We start from the raw sequence: 18246 nt of genomic DNA on the forward strand, positions 1-18246 counted from the left end.
CCGTAGCCAGATACAGGTAAAGGCTGCCTGCAATATGAGCTTTACACAGTGCTTTTCTCCTCTGTTACACAGCTGGAGTCTGCCCTTTGTCCAAGAGAGAGTGAGTGTTCAAAAATGTTCATCCTTATACTTCCAATGTAGCCAGTGACGGCTCTTGTATTCAGAGAGAGTGCATTTTATTCACTGCCCTGGCTAGGATACCGAAGACATTCTGTGTGTTTGTCACAGAATGGCTGGCCCCAGTAAATGAAGTAGATCAAGCTTCCTGTGCCAGAGCAGATGCTTCCAATTGGTCAGTTAAGAGGGTGGCACAGCACCTATGAGCTATAAAGGCCTGGAGAGAGATCCAGTGAGGGGAAGTCCCTGAAGGAAACCATGAAAGAGAGTCTCAGTGCAGACAGGTGAGAGCTGCCTGAGAACAGGGGACTGGAGGAGGTCCTGGAAGACCGAAGAAGGTGTTTCCTGGGGGAAGGCTGAAGGCAAGGAAAGCAGCAAGAGGGGTTTGCTGGCTGGTATCCCCAAGCCAGAAAGGTAGGGGGAAGAGTGCTGGAGAGGGCTAAAGGCAGGAGGATTTGTAGAGCCAGAGCCATGGGCTGCAGAGGCCTGAAGGCAGGGAACCAGTGGAGGAGCTTACCTGCTGACAGCTCCAGGGCTTGAGAGCTGGACCCAGAGGAACATGGGAGTAGAGCTGTACTCCAGTTGGAAAGGCTGGGGTGGCTGTCCTAATAATAGGACAGGACAAGAGTGCACTCGAGTGTTGGGATGTGGTGATGGACTCCGGGTGGCACTGGAGCACAAGGACTTGGTGAGGAACTGCAGGCCTTGTATGACGCATAGTATATATACTGTTAGGAATATGCTGGAGGAATTCTCATTTATGGGTCTTGTTTTGTTATGATTTATATGGATGGGACTTTTGTATTAAATGAATCCCACAAGGGCTAAATTTATACTTTGGAAGATTCTTTGGACTATTTCTGGGGCCTAAGAAGGAAGGAAACTGTTATGCCACAGGCTTCCTTACAAGGGTGCTCAGCCTTCCTTACAAGAGTGGGGCTGCCTTATGACAATCCTATAGGACTAATAGTGTTCCTGGTATGTAATCAAATTGTTCCTTTTTGTGGGAGAGAAGAAAATTGCTAGTTATATCAGAAATTATGTTGAAATACATCACTTACAACGTATTTGAAACTGAAACCTTCACTGTTTGTTTTGTTTGTTTTCAGATGAGAGTCCCTATACTAAATCTGCAAACCAGACAAAACCACCTGAAGGAGCATTGGCTGTGAGGAGACAGAGCATCCCAGGTAGACCAGCTTGTTTAAATTTTAATTGTCCTTACCCCATTTTCACAACAATACGTTGCATGTTAGAGAAGCCAAATCATTTGTTAGTTTTACCAAGCGGTTTATGATTTATTATATTCTCTAGTGATGCTCTATATTTAGGTTGCCTCACATTTTCATTATAAAAAAAATAATAATAAAAAAAAACTGACTGCTTTTTTCAAGTACTATAATGCCCTCTTGGTTTGCATGGGGCACTTTGACATTCGGGTCAAGAAAGTGCTTTTTGTTGTCTTCTTGAAAAATCTATTCAGACTGTCTAGGTAGGTGGCGTGTTGTGATCACTGCTTCTGATTGGCTAAGAATTGTATATGTCCCATATTATGCCATCCCCACCTCAGCTCTCTTGTTTATCTCCCCAATCGATCATGTCTTGTCTTTTAGATTGTAGACTCTGTGGGGCAGGGACTGTGATTTTCTGTGTGTTTGTACAGCCCTAGCACGATGAGGCCTCAATTGGGTTAACCCCCTAGGCGCTACTGCAATATAAGTGCTAAATAATAATAGTAATTGGGCCAAGTTATAAGGTGTTAGAAACTGACATTTCCCATTAGTCTTTTGTTCAGCAGAGCTTGCTTCAGGCTAACTGCTAAACTCGTTCAACATTACGTCAGCACAGTGCATATACGATGCTGGTATCTCACTCCAGCATGCCACGCAAAGCTGAACCTCCTCTGATGAGACACAGGCAAAATAAATGATGTGGCCACCCCCTCTCCCAACCACAATACCATTTGACCTCCTAGAAGATGCACAGTACCAGATACCAGAAATTCAAGTCTCAGCTCTACTGACTAGTGTTACTAAATCTGTGACTTCACAGCCTTTATTATTGAGCAAGGCCTGATATTCCACTAAAAGGTTACACAAGCTGGGATTGGAACTCAGAGCTGAATATGACAGACCGAGTGCCACTTAGGGCAGGTCTACACTTAAAACACTGCATCAGTGCAGCTGCGCTGCTGTAGCGAAGATGCCCCTACGCCAACAGGAGATCTTCTGTCATTGGCTTAGTTAATCCACCTCCCTGAAAGGCAGTAGCTATGCCAATGGGAGAAGCTCTGTTGTCAACATAGCTCTGTTTACACAGGGGGTTAGGGGGGTATAACTGTGTTATTCAGAGGGTGTGGATTGTTCACACCCCTGAGCAATGTAGTTCTACCGATATAGGTCTGAAGTATAAACCTGGTCTTAGTCACACTGTCTCTGTGGTCTGTGCTGCAGTGCTGAGGTCCAAGGTTCAAACCCTGATGATGATATAGTGATGGAGGAAAGCACTGCAGTTGGGCATAACAGAATTGTTTTTTTCTATCTAAAGAAACATAGGCAAACAACTCCCTTCTGCCCCCTTTCATTTAATGGATGTTGTTTCGATTGCAAAGTCAAATTCTCAAAAGTTAGAAAGCTCCAGAATAAAGATTTCCTGTGCTGCCTTTATTGTGTGTGTATTATTATGCAATCTTTAATTACATGGTCACCTACTAGTTTTTCCAGTCCAATAAAAATCAGTATATTTCAGTGTTTCCTGAGGTGAATACAGATCGCTGCTGGTACCATAGCTGGGTAGTATTTTACATCATGAGGCAATAAAACTCAACTAGATTAAGTATCTATTTATTATATTGTATTCTTTTGGAATTTTTTTAAATTGAAATTGAGAGAGGAGGAGAGAATTATTGAAGTTTAAAGTTACGTATGAAACAGTTTGTGCCACATGGTCCATCACAGACTTGCATTCAATGTGCCTACTTCATTTGGGAAAAGAACGCACACTTATAAGACTGTGTTCTGTGTTCCCAATATAATCCTTGTGGAAGAAATGAGACGAACCAGTGTCTAAAAGTCTTGTGCTTGGCACAGATTCTTCCAGTTTCAGCCATGAATGGGAGTAGCATTTACACCATCTCTGGTTGATGAGTGTGACAGGGGTGATCTACTTACTGCTGCAATGGCACCTCCTCCTGGCTGTTCTGGGGATTAGCTCCATGATGCCGACACCACTTCTGTTGCACACTGTCTCTCTCTGTCTCTTTTGGTCCACAGCTCCTCTCTCACTCCAGGAGCTGCTGCTGCCTCTTTGCCACTCAGCCCTCCAGCCAGGTCACTCAGCATTCCCTACTTCAAGAGTATAATCTTTCAAAGTCTCTTCTGTTCAAGGGGCCTCCGGTAATTCTCACACCCATTGCCCTGACCCTGTCACTCCTCCAGTGACCCAGCAATCTTCCAGTTCACTGCCCCAACAGTGCTACTTCCCCAGGGGCACATAGGGGAACCCAGGCCCACCCTCTACTCAGGTTCCAATCCAGGATCCCTGAACATGCAGCCAAGCTCTGTTTAGTCCACAGCTTTGCTGCTTACTCCCTGGGCTGCTTCCTTCTGTATCCCACAGGCTCTCTTCCCACCCTGCTTTCTTCAGTGTATGCCCTTCTCACAGATCTAGGCCCCCAGGGTCCTACTATTTCCTTTGGTTCCCTCCTTTCCTCTGTACTAAACAGAGGCTGACTGCAAAATTCCTCTGGGAAGCCTTTGCTGCTACCAGATTCCTGGGTTTATACTGACTCTGCCTACTTCCTCTTCCTTCACAGGTGAGCTTCCTCGCAATTAGCTCCCCATGCAGATTATCTCCCTCATTTGCGGCGTAATTGGTTGATTGGGCCCACCTGGCCTAATTCAGCCCTCTCAGTACCACTAAGGGGGGTACACCCCATCACAATGAGCAATTAAAAAACCTGGAAAAAGGAGGTCCTCATCTTTTGAACAAAGTACTCTTCTCCATCTGCCTATCCATTGGGAAAATAGTCTTCAAGAATCTTCGGTAGAGGAAGTCCCCTTAATTTTTTCTTCAGCTTCTGTCTCTGTGTATAAGAGAGAATTTGTTCAAATCTGAAGGTGAATTGACCATTTCTGCCTTATTTGAGAGATGCCCTTGGCTCTTAAGACAAAAGCTGACAGGAGGCACAAACAAAAGGTGTAACCCTAATATAAGGTATAATGTATGTCTCAAGTTTGAAGTGATAGCCAATCTAAGAATTGTTGCAACAATCAACCTAACTTCAATGCCTAGAAAGATACTGGAATAAATGATTAAACAATCAGTCTTAAGATTTAGAGGATAATAAAGTTATAAGGAATAGCCAACATAGTTTTGTCAAGAGCAAATCATGTCAAACCAACATACTTTTCTTCTTTGACAGGGTAGTGGCCTTGGGGAGCGGGGAACAATAAACATGATATATCTTGATTTTAGTAAGACTTCTGAAGCAGTTTCACATGGCATTCTCTGTCTTTTTATTTTCTTAGCAAGGAAAAATCAAATCCACAGCTACAAAATGGGGAATAACTGGGTAGATATAATATTGCTGAAAAGAATGTGTGGGTTATTGTGATCACAAATTGAATATGGGACAACAGCAATTCTAGTTACGAAAAGGTTAATATCATTCTGGGGTGTATTAACAGGAGTGTTGTTAGTCAGACACGGAAGGTAATTGTCCTATTGCACTTGGCACTGGTGAGGATTCAGCTGGAAAACTGTGTCCAATTTTGGCCACCAGACTTTAGGAAAGATATGGGCAAATTGGAGAGAGTTCTGTGAAGAGCAACAAAAATGATGAAATGTTTAGAAAATGTGACGTATGAGCGAAGGTTTAAAAAAATAGCATGTTTAGTCTTGAGAAAAGAAGACTAAGGGGGTACCTGATACCAGTCCTCAAATAAGACAAGGGCTTTTATAAAGAGGATGAGGATCAATTATTCTCCATGTTCACTTGCAGTAAGACAAGAATTAATGTGCTTAACCTATAGCCAGAGAAATTTTGGTTAGATATTAGGAAAAACTTTCCAACTATAAGGATAGTTAAGCTCTGGGATAGACTTTCAAGGGGAGTTGTGGAATCCCCATCATTGGAAGTTTTTAAGAACAGGTTAGATAAACACCTGACAGGGATGATCTCTGTATACATGGTCCTTCCTCAGCATAGGAGACTGGACTTAATAACCTCTTGTGGTCTCTTCCAGCCCTATATTTCTAGGATTCTGTAAGTTGGACTGGAGATTTGTCATGGCATCTTTGATCAAAAATCACAGAACAGTCAAAGTAAACTTAGTAAAAGTCACAGGTTTAAGGAGAAATGGAATGTAAAGTCACAGGAACACCACTGAAAGCGATGGGGCCACATGAGGGAGGGGGTTAAGTCCAGTCCTGCTGTTAGGGTGGGATGTCCTTTGGGGATCTGGTCCTGCCCATGGATGATGGAGGGCCCTGAAGGGAGGTGGAGGTGCGGAACAAACCAACTCCTCGCTCTCCCTGCAGCGACAGCGCCTGTCTCAAAGGGCTGGACCAGCTCCTGGCTCCAGCCCATTGGCTCTCACACAGCATGCATGTGGGGCTTTCTCCCATGATGCCCCACTCCTTTTCTGGCCCAGATGCTGCTGGATCACCTGCCCTGAGCTTTTGTGACAGCAAACATGGTCAGCCTATGGCTCGCGTGACCCTTACACCTCTGCAGCCTGTGAAATCCCAGACACAAGGAAAAGTTGTGGACAAACTGTAAAGTCACTAAAAGAAAAGGAGTACTTGTGGCACCTTAGAGACTAACAAATTTATTAGAGCATAAGCTTTTGTGAGCTACAGCTCACTTCTCACGAAACGCTCTAATAAATTCGTTAGTCTCTAAGGTGCCACAAGTACTCCTTTTCTTTTTGCGAATACAGACTAACATGACTGCTATTCTGAAACCTGTAAAGTCACTGTATCCATGACATTTTTATCACCGTGACAAACCTGCAGCCCAAACCAGGCATTTCATGAAATAAATGCCCTGTGTTTAATTCCATTCCCTGCTTTTGGGGATAAAATGGATTAAACATCTCTTTGGAACAGAGCTTGTTTTAGATACCCTCATCATATGAATAATGCATCCACTGTGTATTTGTCAATTTTATCATGTCTTTGCATGACCCAAAAACAAATGACTGATTCTTTCCTTGGGATTTATCCAATTTCTGAAAGTAATGATAGTTAATTAAAGTGATGTGTAGTAGTATTATACCCAAATTGCATTTTAAAACTTAGAATTCATACTGTGTGTGTGTATTTATTTGAATCACTGGATAGCTCTGCAGTTTCTTTTCTGTGGTAAAATTAATCCTGAGTATGGAGGTGGTGTTGGCACTGACAGACAGGTTACAGAGTGAGAGACAGATTATTTCCTCTCATCTCAGCAAGATGCCTGCATAATTCAAATTCAGACTGGCACCTGATATATTATGCAGCTGAATTGTTAATCTGTCTGTGTACTAGATTGCAACATCCTTTGGGCAGGGTCTATGGCCCTAATTCAGGTAATGATCCCTATTCAGATCAGCACTCCAGCACCTTCATAAAGCAGTGCTGCCAGCCCCACATTTTCAAAAATCACAAGTCAGCCCCCCAAAACCATGAGACTTTACAAATAATACATTTTTGGGGTTTTTTTTCTTATTTGCTCCTGATGTTTGATCTTTTAGTGTTCATTGTCCAGCTTTTCTCTGCAAGCAGGAGGACTAGAAATCTACTTTTTTTGACTGAAAGCTGAGTTTCTCATATTCTCTCATTTCTGCAGGAGATGGGAATTAAGAAAAACACCAAATATTGGGAGAGTAGTGATAAAATTGCAACAGTGGGCAAAAGAGGCCCAATGAAGGCAATGGGATTTAAGCACATACCTAAAGTTAAGCATGTGCTTAAATGGTGTCTGGAAAGGGATGTGGCACCTTAGAGACTAACAAATTTATTAGAGCATAAGCTTTCGTGAGCTACAGCTCACTTCATCGGATGCATTTGGTGGAAAAAGCAGAGGAGAGATTTATATACACACACACAAAGAGAACATGAAACAATTAGAGCTTATGCTCTAATAAATTTGTTAGTCTCTAAGGTGCCACAAGTACTCCTTTTCTTTTTATGAAACAATGGGTTTATCATACACACTGTAAGGAGAGTGATCACTTAAGATAAGCCATCACCAGCAGCAGGGGGGGGGAAAGGAGGAAAACCTTTCATGGTGACAAGCAAGGTAGGCTAATTCCAGCAGTTAACAAGAATATCAGAGGAACAGTGGGGGGTTGGGTGGGAGGGGGAAATAGTTTTACTTTGTGTAATGACTCATCCATTCCCAGTCTCTATTCAAGCCTAAGTTAATTGTATCCAGTTTGCAAATTAATTCCAATTCAGCAGTCTCTCCTTGGAGTCTGTTTTTGAAGCTTTTTTGTTGAAGGATAGCCACTCTTAGGTCTGTGATCGAGTGACCAGAGAGATTGAAGTGTTCTCCAACTGGTTTTTGAATGTTATAATTCTTGACGTCTGATTTGTGTCCATTCATTCTTTTACGTAGAGACTGTCCAGTTTGGCCAATGTACATGGCAGAGGGGCATTGCTGGCACATGATGGCATATATCACATTGGTAGATGCGCAGGTGAACGAGCCTCTGATAGTATGGCTGATGTGATTAGGCCCTATGATGGTATCCCCTGAATAGATATGTGGACAGAGTTGGCAACGGTCTTTGTTGCAAGGATAGGTTCCTGGGTTAGTGGTTCTGTTGTGTGGTGTGTGGTTGCTGGTGAGTATTTGATGAAGTGAGCTGTAGCTCACCAAAGCTTATGCTCTAATAAATTTGTTAGTCTCTAAGGTGCCACAAGTACTCCTTTTCTTTTTGCGAATACAGACTAACACGGCTGCTACTCTGAAACCTGGAAAGGGATGGACTCAAGCAAGTTCTGAAGTGCTTTCCTGAATAATAATGGACGTCTCCTTATCTGTTTGAGTAGCACAGAGGAGTAAAATAATCATTGTAAAATAAGCATTGTATTTCTTTGAAAACCTATTAAGCCAAATGTGTTTAGCATGGCAGATTGTTCGTAATTTGAAGTTTCAGTGCTTGAAATGTTCACCAAAATATTGGGGAGAACTTTTTGCAAACTGTAATTTTTGGCAGGTATTGTAATTATTTGCGGCTTTACTGACTTAGAGATGGGAATTATAACCATATTGCTTTCTCTCCTCTGAGTGAAATCCTGTACACAGCACTCAGCCCAAGTAATTGGGCTGCACAGTGGGGACCTTTCCTGGGCAGGAGAAATCTCCTTTGCTTTAGGCTACAGAGCAGTAATGTAACTGCAGTAGCTTCTGCATTGCCTGATCTACTCAGCAGCAGTTCCATGCTGTCCTCCTTAACTCACTACTGTCCTACTTCCCAAAAAAATCCTGTGTTCCTGCAGAGCCTGGCTCCATGATATGTAGGGGGTGTTAGGCCTTGTCAAATCTTGCTCCCAACTGCCTTTCTGTGCCAGAATGGCACTGAATACAAGGCCGCCTGCACCCATGGTGAGATCAGGAGTTACCTTCGTAGAGCAGAAGGAGGAACAAGTGTGCAGAAGATGAGAGCAAGTACAATCTGATTCATTTTATGTAAATGAGATGACCCTGTTGTGCTCCTGGCAATTGCCACAATGGACGAAGTTTGGATTTTCTTCAGATAGGTTGTGCAGTAGCAGCTTTTTTAAAACTTGCTAAAGGTACCAGCACATCCTTTTAATATTTATCAAAACAAGCCTGCTTTACTTTTGGTTTCTGATTATTTCAGACTTTACAAGCGTTCAGGTATCTGGTGTGTTCGACAAGCCACATTCACTGATACAATATTAGCCTAGCTAATATTTTATTCTTTATAAAAGTATGAGATATTCTTCATTGGCTATTCATGCTCATGCAGATTGATAGAAAGTTCTTCCTTCAGAAACAAGTCATAATATCAGAATTTACCTGTTCCATAGGCCTTATCGGGGAAGGAAAAATTTAGAGCATACAAGAACTTGGTGTGACCCAATCACCTCTTGGTGCCAACTGGCAGATGGCACAGGGGGTTCATAGTCTTACAGGAATCCTCTGGATCAGGAATATACGTAATAGTTCACTAAAGGGTGGCATGTAAGGTCCCTACCAAAAGCCAGTAGAACACTGGTCATCATAATCACTGCAAAATGTAATACAGATAATATTTAAGGAGTTGTATATCTATACTGAAAATTGTGTTCTTTAGGTATGGGAGTTCTTAGAGTATAGAAGATGATCGTACCTCGGATGTGTTCCTTTCAGACAGGAGATAAGACACTTCTCTGTTTGGTCATGTGTGTGTTGTGTATTGTATGTCTTAAAATGGATGCCTGTTGGTGTACCAAGCCAGGTACCAAAGATAAGATTGTGAAATCTACAAGAGAGAAAAATTACAGGAAAAGACAATCAGCAGGATGGTGTCTTGTTTATAACTAAGATCAATGGATTAGATTTGTATATCAAGTAATGCAAGGAAACGTACAGTATTCTTCACTCAGGAGACAAGCTAAAAGACAGTTTGTCTTACAAATGTAGGGTCACACCAACCCTGGCTGTAAACTGATGAAAGGACTTTGAGTGAACATTGCTCTATAAAACATGAAAGTATCTAATTTAAGTAAGACTAGGTTCTAGAATACATGTTATGGGTTTATTTTATATGTAATCATTTGTTTCCAATACTACTACTTGCTGAATTTATGTACTCTGTTAAATGAATTTTTACTTGATTTCACTATAAACATATCTAAATTATCTGTGTTAAGTGGAGTGGTGATCTGAGGTGTAACTGGTAAACTGGGGTGCACTGTTTCTTTGGAGGCAGTGAATCTGTGAATACTACAAGTGTCCAGTGGAAGAAGAGCTGGACATTCCAAGGAGATGGTCGGAGGTGCCTATTGCTAACCTGTAGAGCAGTGTTCTTCAATTAGCAGCCTGTGGGCCAGATCCTGGCCACAAGTGGTGTTCTGTTTGTCCCATTAGGCTTCAGCTGTTTTGCCCTGCTTCCTGCTGGGGGATCTGATGTAAGAACAGTTCTGATACCCAGCTCCAGCTTACCCCAAGCTCCCAGTGGCTCCAGCCCTTTCCTCCCCAGGTGTAGAACATCCTCCAAGCTGGCAAATGCCAGCCAGGGCAGGGAAGGGGGTTGTGCTCAGAGGCAGAGCAGAGCACAGGGATGCTGCAGCCGGGACCAGTCAGGGGAGCGCAGGAGCCGGAGCTACCTGCAGCCTGGGATGGAGCTGGAGCTGAGTAACAGTATTATCCTTGGTCAGAGCCAGGTGGGAGGGCCATCCTTACAGCAGTGTCCCTAGCTGGGAGTTGGGGTAGAGCAAAGGCAGGGGGAGCCAGGGGTTCTGGGGGGCAGCCATCCTTTGCTCCCCTGGGCCTCCCCCACTGCCCTCCACTTCCTTGCAGCTCCCCCAACTCAAGCAGAAATAAGGAGGCTTCCGTCTCCTGAAGCTACTGACTTTTCTCTGTCCACCCTCGGAACCAAAAATCCTGTTTTCCCATGTGAGCATGGGGGACACACTGCTCATTTGGATGATCAGGATTTTGGGTTTTTACAGACTTTACCTGTACATGTCATGACAGAAAACAGAGGAAAAATAAACCGAAGTGCACCCCAAAATGTGCCCCTGATTGGACTAGCAGTCTGCATGCAAATGTGCCATAGGTTGCCAGTCCCAGCCAACTAGGTGAAGAATTGACGTGCTTCCACTAGAGATCCCTTCAAGATTTGGACATTGCCCAATACTGCGCCCCACCCCCCTCGAAAATGTAATTCCATACCATTGCCGGAGAGAGAGAGAGAACAGGGTCTCCGCAGACCTAGATGGGAATGTTTGTGTTGCCTGTGGCCAGCGGAGTCAGGGAGCTGATCCACGGCAGGCATGGACAAGGTTTCCTCATGCTAAGGGCAGGTGATAGCGAGGTGCCTCTCAACCTTGGGCATCCCTGGAAGCGTCACATGTGGGAAATGATTTATGGTGGTACGTATGACACTAGGAAGTCAAATGGCACCACCTTGGTCAGATTACAGATGTCTCTGACCTTTTCTTGAGAGCAGACAAGCATATTTTTCTCTTTCCTTCTACACTGCATTTTATCAGCTTAAAATTCTCACACTTGCCAACAACTGAAGAAATTTTTAGCACTTAGAGATCCATTAGTGTTCACCTAAGCAATCAGTGATATTGCGTGTTTTAAGTAATTTCCTACGAGAAACAGATTTTTTGATCTGTGAAATGCAGCTGACTTTCTAGTAAGTAGAAAAGGAGTACTTGTGGCACCTTAGAGACTAACAAATTTATTAGAGCATAAGCTTTCGTGAGCTACAGCTCACTTCATCGGATGCATGAAGTGAGCTGTAGCTCACGAAAGCTTATGCTCTAATAAATTTGTTAGTCTCTAAGGTGCCACAAGTACTCCTTTTCTTTTTGCGAATACAGACTAACACGGCTGCTACTCTGAAACCTGTGATTATGCAAGTTTCTAGTAAGTGTCTCTATACCTGCTGTTCTCATTATATTTGCAAAGACATATTCTGATTGTCATTTTTGATGAGATACTGAAATTGTCATGTTTGTTGGCTTCTCTACTCACTATGTATGTCAGTAGTTTGACTGGAGGCTTTTGAACTAGTTTTTGAAACAGCTGCAGAGCTACCTACAACACTGAAAACTCATCAGTTTTCTTTCAAGAATTTAACGTGAAATAAAACATGATTTTCCCCTAAAATTTATTGTGTTGGTATCATTGCACAAAAAGCCACAAAAGCAATTTATCTGTTATAGAAAATGAAAAAAGAAACCCCTCGATTGTTACATAAACAAGATTATTATTAAGACTACATTTTAGTCATGGGTATTTTTAGTAAAAGTCATGGGCTGTAAACAAAAATTCATGGCCCGTGACCTGTCCATGACCTTTACTAAAAATACCCACAACTAAAACTTGGGGGAGCTTCCCGGGGACACTGTGGGTGTTGGGGGAGGGTGGACCAGGTGCTCAGGGAGGCAGGTGGCAGCCCAGGACCCCTGCTGGTGCTAGGGAGGGGGTTGTCGGGGTTGGCAGGTTCCCTACCAGGCTCCCCCACCCCCAGCAGCAGAGTTTGGGTATAGGAGGGGGCAGGGAGTTGGGGCACAGGACAGGGTGAGGCAATCTCTGGGTGGCACTTAACTGTGGGGCTCCCCAGAAGCGGTGACATTCCCCTCGCTCAGCTCCTAGCTGGAGGCATGGCCAGCTGCCAAACTTAGGGAGGGAAACAAGTCCGTGTCAATCTTAATGAATATATTTGTTTATATACTAATGTGACGGCTGCCTTTAGAAATACAAATAATAGACTTTTCCTGGACGTTTTCAAAAGAGAAAATCCTCCTGAATTTGTCAGAGAAAGTGAGTCTGTTGTTAGAAATTCTGAAATTCTGTCTCCCTAATATGATAGGTAGAAATGTATAAATGGTAATAACAGCCAGCAGAGGTTCTGCTTTATTTGTTCAAGATTGGAGTAATCTGGTGGTCTCCTGGAGACTTTTGGATTTTGTTAATCGCGTGCCTGTTTGAGTCTTCCTTCAGTTGGCAGTTTTTCTCTTTTTTTGCATTGTGGAGTTTTAGGTAATTAAGTTGTTCCTCTAAGGCATCCTCTACAAACTTTTTTAAAGACATTAATGGAACATTTATAAAAATCTCCAGTTCAGTTTCTATAAAAAGATTATATGGGGCCTGATAATAGCAAGGGAATGAATAGTACATTCACTCTGCTGAGCAGATCTGTATACCAAAGTATATTTACTGTTTGTTCAATAATTTATTATGCATCAGCCTTTCCAATATGAAGAAAAAGTGACCTAATATGTATTTCATGTTGGAGAGGCAAAGTTAGCCAGTTTTTTCCAAAAGAGAATCTGCTACTTCCTTTTACTTTTGGTGGAATCAAAGACAGTAACTATATTTTTAGACAGGTTTCAGAGTAGCAGCCGTGTTAGTCTGTATCCGCAAAAAGAAAAGGAGTACTTGTGGCACCTTAGAGACTAACAAATTTATTAGAACATAAGCTTTCGTGAGCTACAGCTCACTTCATCAGATGCCTTTTCTTTTTTATATTTTTAGAGTTCATATGCCTTCCTTGATCGTGTGTGTGTGTGTGTGTGTGAGAGAGAGAGAGAGAGAGTATATATATGGAATACATAATAGTGTGAAATAGGTTTTATTGACAGAAGTTTGGGATGTCCACAATGAGTGGCAAAGCCACAAGTGAGTTAGGGGGTTAGTTGGAGGAATCAAGGGCTCTTTTTTATGGAGTACACTTTTAGTTCCACATTCACTTCGTAATGTCTCTAGACTTTAATACACCTAATTTTGATACAAAGGAATGTATAGTTCAGATCTCTATGTTAGAATAGAGGCTGGCTTTGATAACTTCTGAAGTAAAATACAATGTTTGTAGAATATAGACATTTTTTCTTTTGGGTACTGTTTATTATCCTTGTGCAATCTTCAGACCTTCTCTTCACATTTTATCTACATGGCTGTTTATGTCACTTAGTGTGATCATACAGTGAAGAACCAATGAAAGACAGCTGTATCCAGTAGCCATGAATTAATACTGGTACAGAAAGTTAAACTGTCCCTGTTACAGAGGAAGTCTGACCAGAAGTGTAAGAAACGTGAACACAACTTTGGGGGGAGAAGGGCACCATACTGAAATCAAGAAAGGAATGCTGTAATTTATAAGCCTGAAACAGTATCCTGAATTTACTTCCCTAAAGTGGACAGAGTATATACTGTATTGATCAAGGCCGGGAGAGGTGCCAAGCTCCAATATTAGTTGATTATATCAGTGGAGCAGTAGGAAGCCTCGCTTGAAAGTTGATAACCATGAGACAAGAATCTGCCACACAGTACAACTTTCTCCCACAGTAGATGACATTGTGACTCTGAGCAATTGGCAGATAAATAATATGGAAAATGAGCTAACCTCTGTCATAGAGGAAAAACAAGGTTTTGGAAAAGAAAGAACACACACATGTTACAGCTGAATTATAGGTCTCCCAGAAAGCCATGAGTGATCAGATCCTATCAAATTCTGTAAAGAACTGATCCTGGAAGTTTTGCTTATGTAAGCAAAACTGAGAGATCAAAATTGATAGAGCTCCTAGAATACCCAGGGGAATGTTGCTGATGGACCAAGACCATAGTGAGACTGCATCATTACCATGAAATCTATTAATGCTGCAATATGTCTGACATTTTAAAAACAAACCCCAAAACTTATTTGTGTGGGGTGAATGCATAGGCACTGACTCCGTGGGTGCTCCAGGGCTGAAGCACCCACGGAAAAAAATAGCAGGTGCATAGCACCCACCAGCAGCCAGCTCCCCCCTCCCACTCAGCACCTGCAGGCAGCCCCGCTGATCAACTTCTCGCCATCCCACCCAGTGCCTCCCATCTACCCTGATCAGCTGTTCCGCAGCATGCAGGAGGCGCTGGCAGGGGGGAGCAGGGAGGGGATGGAACTGGGTGGGAAGGGGCGGGGCAGGAAGAGGTGGGGTGGGAGTGGGGACTTGGAGGAAGGGCTGGGGTCTGAGGCTGAGTGGGGGTTGAGCACTCCCAGGGAAAGGAGGAAGCCAGCACCTGTGGGCAAATGTGTGTGATTTTTCTAAAACCTTTCAGATTGAGTTCTGGCCAAAAGGGTGGGCCTTTAATAAAGTCAGTAAGAACTTAACATTTTCCCAGTGCATTTGAAACTCATTGCAAAATTGTGCTGGCAAAATCAGAGGCCCAACAAGCCATTCACATACCATGCTGATAAATGTGGTGTAAAGATCTAGTGAGACTGTTAACATTCTGGTCCATTACTCTCTATATGTTAACAAAAAGGAAATATATAATAAAAAGCAAATGGAGTTGGAGAACATATAGAAAGCATGAACCTCAGACTACCCCTACAACAAAAAATAATAATAATTAAACAAATAAGTTTGAGTTAAGTATTATCTGAGATAACCTAGAAATGGTTGTAACCGATAGTACAAAGTGCTTTTCATAGTCCATGTTTCAAGTAGTATGATCCTCACAACATTTCTGGGAGATAGAAATCCCCATTTTCCATATATAGAAACTGGAGTAGGAAGCTACAATATTCCATTTATTGACTGATAGACAGATTTCAATATTTTAACTACACTAGTTACTAATATTTTTAATAGTAGTGGCTAATATAATACCTGAGAACCAGATGGCCTTTAAGCACAGCAGTTCATCAACTTTCATTTTAAAAAGACTCAGACACCACCTCTCATTTATTAATTTATATCTGGTTTTATAACACATGTATCCTTTGCACAACTCTGTGACTCCCTTAAAACATTATAAACATAAAATTAATTCCACAAGTTCATAACAACTATCAGCAATTAGAATTAGGCAAGTGTTCCTTGGATTAATTCCCAACATCCTCCATAAATTGGAGGAGCTGAGATATACCACACTAGCTTTGAGATATAAGATACCTCTTATCCAAAGAACTTGTGCCAAACCTCAGTAAGCTAATGGACCTTGAAGCATGGCCTAATGATTAGCTAACTAAGGCTTTGTCAAACCAACAAGGGAGCAAGTTCCAGAATGGAGCTTGCTGTATGACTGTTCTCCACGATGCTTAAGCCAGGTCCATACTAGAAACTTTTGCCAATATTTGGATTTGGATTTTTTTTGCTACATTTTTTATACCATCAAAAGCCCAAGTGAAGGCATAGTTATACTGGAATAAAAATGCTTTTTCCTGTATAGTTTATTTCACTTGACAAACCACTACATGGTGTATTTGCAAAAGCACTTTTTTTGCTAGCAATGTCCACACTGAGAGGGTTTGCCAGTATGTCTGTACCAACAAACATTCTTTTCTAGCACAGACTTGGCCTTTAGATAGCTTATTTACAAGCAGAAAAGCTTCTCATGGGGGTGGAATCAGCGTAGAAGTTTATACATAGTTATTTTGGGAGAAAAGTTCATAGAATGGCTGACCATTTTGTACAAAAATCATGACAAAGACTTTTATTAGATGCTTTTATACAAGCAGGGGGCACCACTTCTATCTACTTTTAGTCTAAGAATCCCTGGTGGGGGTGACCTAACGTATACATTTTAAAATGGTCAGAATTACAGTGTGTTCTGTTGAAAAAACAAATCTTTAGATGAGGTAGTCTAGTGCTGCTTCAATTTAGACAGCTATCTTCTGTCAATATTAAACACAGTCAGCAGTCTCTCCTGATCCTCTACTATGGGTATGAAATAAATTATAGGGAAATCTTAAATCAAGCCTATAGGCAAAGGTAATCTTTCTGTCCATTTTAATGAGTTGATTATTACATATTTAGGAATAAAGATAGTTTCTAATATATCATCTTTTTGTGAGGTAAATCTCAGCTCCATAAAGCCCATTAAAACTGATACGAACAAAAGGGATACTCTCCCATCAAGTGGGTAAGGAGAGCTGATGTCATAAAAATGGAAATAAAGCCAAGAATTATCTCCATGCTTTTCAAATGGTATCCCTTATACTGGTGTCCTGACCCTAAATGGGAATAAATTTGTAACTAGAAAAAAGAAACCACAAGTTACATTTAAGTACCTCCTGCAAGTTAAAGACTGGTGACCCTACCCTCACTGACCTAAAATTATACCAATGTGCCTTCAATCAAGAGCCAAGTCTGGGGACTTGCATTTCTTGTATCAGCTGGGTTAAAAATAGAAACAAATGAGCTCAACCCGTTGTCATTACCTAAACTTTTATGTAACAGACAAACAAGAGGGAAAAAATTACAGCGAAAATTGCCTTTTGTGATTTCAAAATCTGAGCATTGCAATAATATGCTGTTTTACTCTACAAGTTTCAGTGGGAGGAGAAGGAACTACAAGGATACTAACAATCCATCTTTGCCTTATATGAGAATTCAAGGAAACGGAGGAGCTGAGCACCTGAAACTCCAGTTGAATCAATGGAAAGTGCAGGTGCTCAGCACCTCTGGAACTCAAACTCTAGAGTGACAATAGTGAATCTCAGTGCAGATGTGCCTCTGTCAATTTTAGCAACAACATTGCTAGTCTCCATGTGAGGGAGTAAGCTCAAAGATCTTTGGAGCTCAGTGGTGCCCTAGAAAAATTAAAAGTAATAATAAAGGGTAAAGTAAAAGCAATGGCAGAATAAACAGACATGCTAGGTCTCACAGCTGACATCAAACAAGAGTCAGATCCCAAATTCTTTGCTGGGAGTAAGGGAAAATCAGGTCATGAGCTGCCTTCTTCCACTTCTGGTCTTGTTCCTACAAGGTTGAATGGTTGTGGCAGTATACTGTTTTAACAGTGAGACTGAAGTGGAGGAGAAGGAGATAGAGGGATCCTGTGAGATGCAGAGTTTGCATGGAATGAAGTACCCTGACAAAGCAGGCCCTCAAGTAGACACTTGCTTTGTTTAAGTTTAAGGATGTCTTTTCACCTCAAAGTGAAATCACCTGTTCTCTCATAATCCTTCTCTTAGAAAAGAAGAAATAATGTATTCTCATAGAAATGTGTGAGCCACATCACCATAGATATGTCGCATATCTTAATGCTGCATCTCTAGTATATATCATATGTAAAACACAAGAGAATTTCTCTGCTTCAGATTAAAGACAGCATCTTAACCTGGTAGATAACATTCAGCTGAAACTTTTACTCTTTCATTTCACTTGAATCTTTCAATTATTTCTTCCTTCCTGTTTTTGTCCCCATTGAATGTTTTCTTTGCATTAACCCGGATATTGAAAAAAGAGAGTCATTGAAATGGATAAGATAAGCAAGACACACATGCTTGGGACATACATGAACCAGAATTTGTATCTGGTTGTTTTAATATTCTTAATATTGAGACACACTGACATTAGTCTTTTCTATATTTCTTCTCTTCTAAAGTTTTCAGAGCTTAAGATTCATCAGGATGGGGTGTGTGTGTGTGTGTGAGTGTGAGAGAGAGAGAGAGTGTGTCCATT

The 18246-nt window shown here is 41.7% G+C and overlaps 1 protein-coding gene across 16 annotated transcripts in view; it reads left to right on the forward strand.

Annotated features, from left to right (window-relative positions):
- GRIP1 (glutamate receptor interacting protein 1) overlaps positions 1-18246 on the forward strand; it is a 535595-nt gene that overhangs the window by 357295 nt on the left and 160054 nt on the right. For all 16 annotated transcript variants that reach the window (XM_043493765.1, XM_043493782.1, XM_043493769.1 and 13 more), the window contains exon 2: positions 1227-1307. In XM_043493765.1, the coding sequence (XP_043349700.1) occupies positions 1227-1307 (81 nt within the window). The remainder of the gene's footprint in view (positions 1-1226; positions 1308-18246) is intronic.

The sequence above is a fragment of the Dermochelys coriacea genome, chromosome 1 (assembly GCF_009764565.3).
Source record: "Dermochelys coriacea isolate rDerCor1 chromosome 1, rDerCor1.pri.v4, whole genome shotgun sequence".
Taxonomy (NCBI): Eukaryota; Metazoa; Chordata; order Testudines; family Dermochelyidae; genus Dermochelys; species Dermochelys coriacea.